At 59.3% G+C, this 6,962-nt stretch overlaps 1 protein-coding gene across 1 annotated transcript in view; it reads right to left on the reverse strand.

Annotated features, from left to right (window-relative positions):
- Positions 1-272: 272 nt before the first annotated feature.
- Positions 273-6,962, reverse strand: part of PHLPP1 (PH domain and leucine rich repeat protein phosphatase 1) — a gene marked incomplete at its 5' end in the record, with an annotated part of 232,168 nt that continues 225,478 nt past the window's right edge. Inside the window, 2 exons of the mRNA XM_040264212.1 lie at positions 273-2,270; positions 4,750-4,978. Coding sequence (XP_040120146.1) covers positions 1,176-2,270; positions 4,750-4,978 — 1,324 coding nt within the window. The remainder of the gene's footprint in view (positions 2,271-4,749; positions 4,979-6,962) is intronic.

The raw sequence follows: 6,962 nt of genomic DNA on the forward strand, positions 1-6,962 counted from the left end.
GATCTCCTCTATGCAACCTTATCCCCCTTTTAATATCTACTCTACACAGTAACAACCAGAAATAGAAACACTGTAAACCAGCTACACATATGGTTAACTATAGGGTGGATTTCACTACCTTCATTCAAGGTAGTTTAACTTGTTTGGTTATTTTCTCTTCAAAAGAAAAAAATCAAAGACGGAAGCACCAGATAACCCCAAAGTTCATTCCAAACCCAAGCTGGGTGTGATCATCTGCAAGACAGCTGGCTCCTCAGACAAAAGCAGCTGGGTCCAGGACTTGTAAATTTTGTATTTATTATACCAAAATCACGGCATGTTCATTTGTGCATTCTGCTTTGATATAACTCTCGGTATGTAAAGGATCTAACTGAATATTACACGAGCATGCTGACTGTGGCAGCAGTAAGGAACACAGTTAAAAAGTGTCTGCAAAAGGGGCTGGGCAGGAACAGGAGAGGAGGAGAGGGCAGCGGCCCCTGGGGGGCGGGTCCCTTCCAGCGGCTCAGGGCCACTCATCTGAAGGCAGTGCCTTCAGCAGGGCTCAGGCGCACCGCCGGGGCACCCTGTGGGTGCGGGAACGGAGGGGAGCCAGCTGTTCAGTCTGTGTCCCTCACGCCAAAGCTACGAAACTATGAAGCATCACTCTACAACACGGAGCTATTTACAATAGAAATTTCTCAATCAACGGTTCTCTCAGAGAAAATTAGTGAATCCCAGTGACTTCAGTCGCCTGGCAGAGTAAACAACTCCTAGGAGTTAGTCTCCGTATTCTACAAATGTCTATCGTCTTCAAGACAAAGCAAAAAACCCAAAACAACAGAAAACAAGAAGAAAATGTCTCCCCCACAAAGAAATACAGAATCACAATATTATTAAATCATTTAGCCCTGGCAACCTGCCTTGCCCTCCACACACAGAGAACAAAAGAGCCATTTAAAACCATTACATTATCATTACCTGTTTCTCTGTAATATATTAAACCTTTTGTTTTTCGTCTTTACACATCTGATATGTTAGGGGAAGAGGTTAACAAACTGAAATCATATGGGTAGAGCATCACTAGAAGAAAAGTGGTAATTATTATTTTTTTTAAACGGCCGACAGAAGGGGCGCCTGCGGTCGGCGGAGGCGTCTGTGGCCGGCGGGGGGCCGGGTCTGCGGGCCCCGGGCCGTCAGAGCGGCGTGTCGCAGCTGCAGTCGGCCGGCTCCGCGGGGCCCGGGCGCGGCGGCCCGGGCGGCCGCTGCTTCATCATTTCCTTCACCTCCTCTTCCAGCTCCGGGGGGATGATGAGCTGGTCGTCGGGGTCCGGCTGCGCCGGGGCCGCGAAGTACCCGCCCGGCCTGCGCAGCGGCGCCTCGGCGGCCACCTCGATCACGTTGTGGCTGCGCTCCTGGGGGGCCACGGAGCCGTTTCCCCGCCGGCGCCCCATGGTCCCTGCGGCCCCGTCTGCGCGCCGCGCCGCGCCCGGCTCGTCCTCCGCGGCGCCTGCGCCCTCGTCGGCGGCCTCGGGCGGCCGCCGGAGCTCCCCGTCCCTGGTGCGGCCGCAGTGGATGTCCACCGCCACCTCCACACGGCTGCCGTTGCTGAACACGCCCTCGATGGGCTCCTCGTCGTCGCTGTCCAGCCCGTTGTCCGAGAAGGCGCTGGAGAAGGTGGCGCTGGACAGCTGCCGCTGGAAGGCGCCGGGCACGCCCCCGGGGTGCAACGCGCAGCGGGGCTCGCCGGGGCCGGCAGGGCTGCCCTCGCCCAGCGCGCCCGGCGGCGGCGGCTCATCCGAGGCCGTGGAGCCCACCTCGCTGCTCATCTCCGACGTGGACAGCTCGCTGCTCATCTCGGAGGTCAGCCCGCTGCTGGAGGAGGGCGCGCCCAGCCCGTCGGCCGGCCGCTCCCGGACAGCCACGCCGGTGGTGGGCGCGAAGACGCTGGGGCTGGGCGGCGGCAGGGCAGCCAGCTCACAGCAGCAGAAGCTGTCCTCGGGAACGCTGAGCTGCACGACCACCGCGCTCACGCTCTCGCGGCAGCCGTAGCTCTGTGCCAGGGTGCAGAGCTTCTTGGCGGCGGCCAGCGCGTCGGGCACACAGCGCACGGCGCCCACAGCCTCCTCCACGGACAGGCTGTCCCACAGCCCCTTGCTGCCCAGGATGAAGAACTCGTCCTGCGGGCTCAAGGCCACGGACTGCACGTGCGGGCGGGGCACCACGCTAGGGTGCAGGAAGGTGTAGCCCAGGATGCGTGTGGACTCAGTCACTCCGTTCACTTTGCCGTCCTGGAAAGAGAGGGGTTGCCAAGCAGACATTACCACCGAGAGCTGGGGGCGGGGCTCCTGCCTGGGGGAAGCTCCGGGGCCTGCCTGCCCTGCAGGCCTGTCCGCCTCCTGTGAGGGGCTCCCGGCCACTGGGGGCAGAAGCCTGGGGCCAGCAGGGAGCAGGAGGGACACGTGGAAAGCGCCTCATGGATTCCCTGTGCTGGGACCTGTCTGTTCCAGAGCACACCGTTATCTGGCTGAGTCAGCAACACGGGCTGATCAGCACCTCGGAACGCACAGGGGTCCAGGGAGGAAGGGCCTGCTGAGCCACCCAGGGGGCGGCAGACCCTCCCAAGCAGGTGCCATTCAGCGTGATGGCCCTCATCTCAGACCACTGCCCACAGCCCAGCAACCAGCAGGCGTGGGAAGGTCCAGAAGTGGGCAGAGTTTTAAACTGAAGGAGGCTGAAACAAACTGCTGGGGAAATTGCAGTGAGACTAGGTAGGGAGCAGTGAAGTGTTTGGAGAGGCAGACGCTTATCCAAGGAGAAAGGCGGCTTCCATAATTCCTGGGCTGACTTTCCTGGCCGCAAATGGAGACGGTGATGCCTCCCGCTTCAGTCCAGCTGGGTTCCCACCATCTGAACCATGAACCAAAGTTTCAGACCATTTGCCAGTAAAAAGCTTTTACTCTGGCCGGAGCGAGGAGCCGCGGTGTAGCTGCTTGGTTCTTGATTCTTCAAGTTCTTCTGTAGAAATGGTTAATCTCTGCACCGTGTGCTGTTGAGCACGGGACTCAATACACAGTTAATAATTTAACTCAATCCCATCTGAGACTCTTCACTCCCTACATGGTGTCTAGTGTCCACTTCAGTCCTCTCTGCTCTTAGAACAGGAAGGGGACTGGAATTGAGAGTCAGACTCCTTTCCCACACTCCCACGGTAGATCCTGAGTTGTCTTCCTCACGGCCCTGGGCGGAGCCTTCCTCACGGCCCTGGGCGGAGCCTTCCTGAAGTCAGTCTCTCTCTACCGACTGCAGACCTCCACCACTGTCCACCTGGGCGTCACACGGCTACTCGGGCTTTACTGACAAGCGAGACTGGACACCTCCTGTGGACAGACATGGGAATCACGTCGACAGCACCCATCCGTTTCAGGCACACAGAGGTGACCCACACTGCAGGGTGAACGTGTGAACAGAGTCCAGCTCTTCCAGCCTGTTCTGGAGGCTGTGCCACAAGCAGCCTTCTGTGCCGCAGCTCAGCGGCCTTTCTCAGCAGTGACACTTGGACCTTCCAGGCCAAAGACTGTGCTGAGGGGCCGCCCGGCACCGTGGAGGCTCAGAGGGGCCGCCCCACACTGTGGAGGCTCAGAGGGGCCGCCCCGCACCATGGGATGCTCAGAGGGGCCGCCCCGCACCATGGGATGCTCAGAGGGGCCGCCCCGCACCATGGGATGCTCAGCAGCGTCCCCAGCTTCTACCTAGGCATCCCTGGTGGCTCAGACGGTAAAGAATCTGCTGGCAATGAGGGAGGAGACCAGGGTTTGATCCCTGGGTCGGGAAGATCTCCTGGAGAAGGAAATGGCAACCCACTCCTGGAGAATCCCAGAGACAGAGGAGCCTGGCGGGCTACAGTCCAAGGAGTTGCAAATAGACAAGACAGCGACTGACACATATGCACGCACACTGGCTTCTACTGACCACGGGCCAAAAGCACGCACTCTCCACCCCAGTTGCGACAACAAGAATGTCCTCAGACATTGCCAAGCGTCCGTGGTGTTGGGGGTACGGCCCCTGGTTGAGAACCACTCACCGCCTTATTTGCGTGCAGCAGGAGGCATGAACTGAAGTAACAACTAGTTAATTTACACTGATACGTACACTGGCCTTGGGAGGCCAGACAGATACCTCACCACGCCCACTTTACCCAGGAGGAAACCGAGGCGCCGAGGTTGAAAGGTGACAGCCTGCAGGGCCCAGAGCCAGGAGAAGAAGAGGGCAGGCAGTGGGACCTCTGCGGGCCTGAGCCCTCTGCGGGCGCCCTGAGGAGGGGATGGGGTGACTGCCCGCCCTGACGTGGAGAGGCCACTGAGCCTGAGCCCCACTGCGGGTACCCTGAGGAACAGCCAGAATGACCGCCTGGCCCGACGTGGAGAGGCCACCGGGCCTGAGCCCCCTGCGGGCGCCCCAAGGATAAGACGGGGTGACCACCCAGCCTGATGCAAAGAGGCCACCGGGCCTGAGCCCCCCGCGGGCGCCCCGAGGATGAGACGGGGTGACTGCCCGGCCCCGACGTGGAGAGGCTGCTGGGCCCTGTTCTGCATTTTGCACGTATAATGACTCAGACACATCACACAGAGTCTGCTCTGTGAAGCTGTGGATTCGGATCTGTAATCTCGGATCAGCTTCGGCGTCTACAGAACGCCGAGGGAGACACTCCCCGGCCGGTCCCGCAGCCTCCCCCCGGTCCCCTCCCGGCCTGCGGAAGACGGCCCTCACCTCGGTGACGATGGCCTTGTGCCGCTTGATCCTCTGCAGCTCCTCCTCACAGCTCATGACGTACGACCTGGAGAGGGGCAGTGGCTTGCCGTTCCGACACAGCACCGTCTGGCACTTGCCCACGTTGGCGGAGGTCAGGGTGAAGGGTCCTCCTGGGTCCACAGGGTCGTGCCTGATGTGACAAAGGACGGCAGCGCCTCCGAGCTTCTGCCCAGCTGTGCCCAGCTTCCTGGAATACAGAGACGGGGCTAAGAGACCACACCGCCGCCAGACGGCCGCATGGGACAGGGAAGCAGAGCTCGGGGCTCCACTCGGCGCCTTCACCAAAGCAGGGCCCGCTGAGCTCAGGGGAGCCTGCGACATTGGGCGCACACATGGGCACGCACGCAGGGCCTGCTCCCAGCTGCGTGGGACCGCTCCGCCACAGAAAGCCCGAGGAGCCGCTGAGGGATGAAGGACCCTTACCCGGCTTGGTGTGGCCTGTGGCGCCCGTTTCAGCGCAGCCTAAGCCAGCGGGGGCGGCCGCGTCCCCCTCACCCTCTACTCCCGGGAGAGTGGGAAGGGGGAACCACCGCACAGGAGCAGGTGTGAACCCCCCCCCCCCACGCGTCAGCGCGGCCGATCGCCCCCCTCACAGGCTGCTTGCGGGCAGGAGCCTTGTCCTGCACACTGCGACGCTCTGGACGAATGAGGCCCATCCTCAAATGTTTATAGGAAAGATCGTCTAAGGATGAGCTCCAAAGTGCTCTTGCTCACCATCAGTCCCTCATGCACCGAATATGCAAGGCATCTGCAAGTGCTGGCAATCAAAAGGTGCTCAGACCTCCGGCGGCAAGGCCCGAGGCTGGCGGAGCCTCCAGACTGACCTGGGCACAAGAGGAGCAGGAAGGTCCAGATGGACAGACCCTGCTGTTCACGAGGGCAGACCCTGTAGGTCAGGCCAGGGGCACCACAGACAGCAGCAAGGGCAGCCAGATCGCGGCATCAGACGTTGGCAGAGAGGACACGGGCTTGTCGCAAAGACTGCGAACATTGCACACACCCCGAATCCCGCTAACCCACGGGGAAGACGAGGTGGGAAGCGACGCGGCGGGGGTCTCTGGACCCCCGCTCGGGCACGTCTAGGCCGGCGGCTCCAGGCTCCACCAAGGCAGCACGGCTTCCCTGATGTCAGAGGCCGTGACTCCTCCAGCCAAGCCAGAACTCAGGCTGTATCTGGGAGAAGTGCAGCCAGTGACCAGGGTTTGAGAGTCTCAAGTTCTTAACGCTGACCCAGCGCTTGGGGTCCATAAAAAGCAGGCCTGTTTGGGCTGTGTGAAGGGTGTGTGTGTGGTGTGTGTGTATAACATGTGTTTGCTTTTTTCTGAAATAAGATGGTGGTCAAAGGAGAAAAGCAGACAGATGTAGAGACAGATGTCGGTATTAAGGCATTTAGAGTTATGACTGGTATATATTAAGGGCTCACTGAATATTAGCTGCTATCGGCATCGATTATTAACTGCACACGCCCACCGAGGTGAGCTGCGGCGAAGAACCTCACTGGGCCACGTCTACTGAGCTCTTCAGGAGTCCTCTTGCCTGGGGGAGCTGTCAAGGCTTCTCTGGGGCAGCATTCTTCAGTGGACACTTTTTCTAGCCCTGCTGCAAAGATATTTCCTCTGGCAGATTATCAAGGGAGAGAAAAAGAAGAGAAGCAGAAACGATCGTCACTGTTCCCATGACCTTTGAAGCACTCTCTGCTTCCTGGTCCCATAGGATCAAGTGTTTGCAGTACAATACCAACAGGCACGTCCTTCACAACCTACAAAGCCTTTAAAGTGACAAAGAGCAAGCAAGGCTTTGAACGTGGGAATGCTTATGACATTCAGCCCTCAGAGTCAGAAACAACATTCTACAACTTCCCCGGTGACCAGAATCTCTAGGGAAAGGCCTATGATTCTTCTAGTAACAGTCTTGAACAGGGCTTCCCAGGCGGCTCAGTGGTAAAGAACCTGCCTGCCAGTGCAGAAGATGCAAGAGACACGGGTTCAGTCCCTGGGCTGGGAAGATCCCCTGGAGAAGGAAACGGTGACCCACTTCAGTCTTTTCACTGGGAGGTCCTATGGGCAGAGGAGCCTGGTGGGCTGTGCAGTCCATGGAGTTGCAAAGAGCTGGACATGACTGAGCAGATGCATGTGTGCGCGCGCACACACACACAGACACACACACACACA

The sequence above is a fragment of the Oryx dammah genome, unplaced genomic scaffold, assembly GCF_014754425.2.
Source record: "Oryx dammah isolate SB20612 unplaced genomic scaffold, SCBI_Odam_1.1 HiC_scaffold_22, whole genome shotgun sequence".
Taxonomy (NCBI): Eukaryota; Metazoa; Chordata; class Mammalia; order Artiodactyla; family Bovidae; genus Oryx; species Oryx dammah.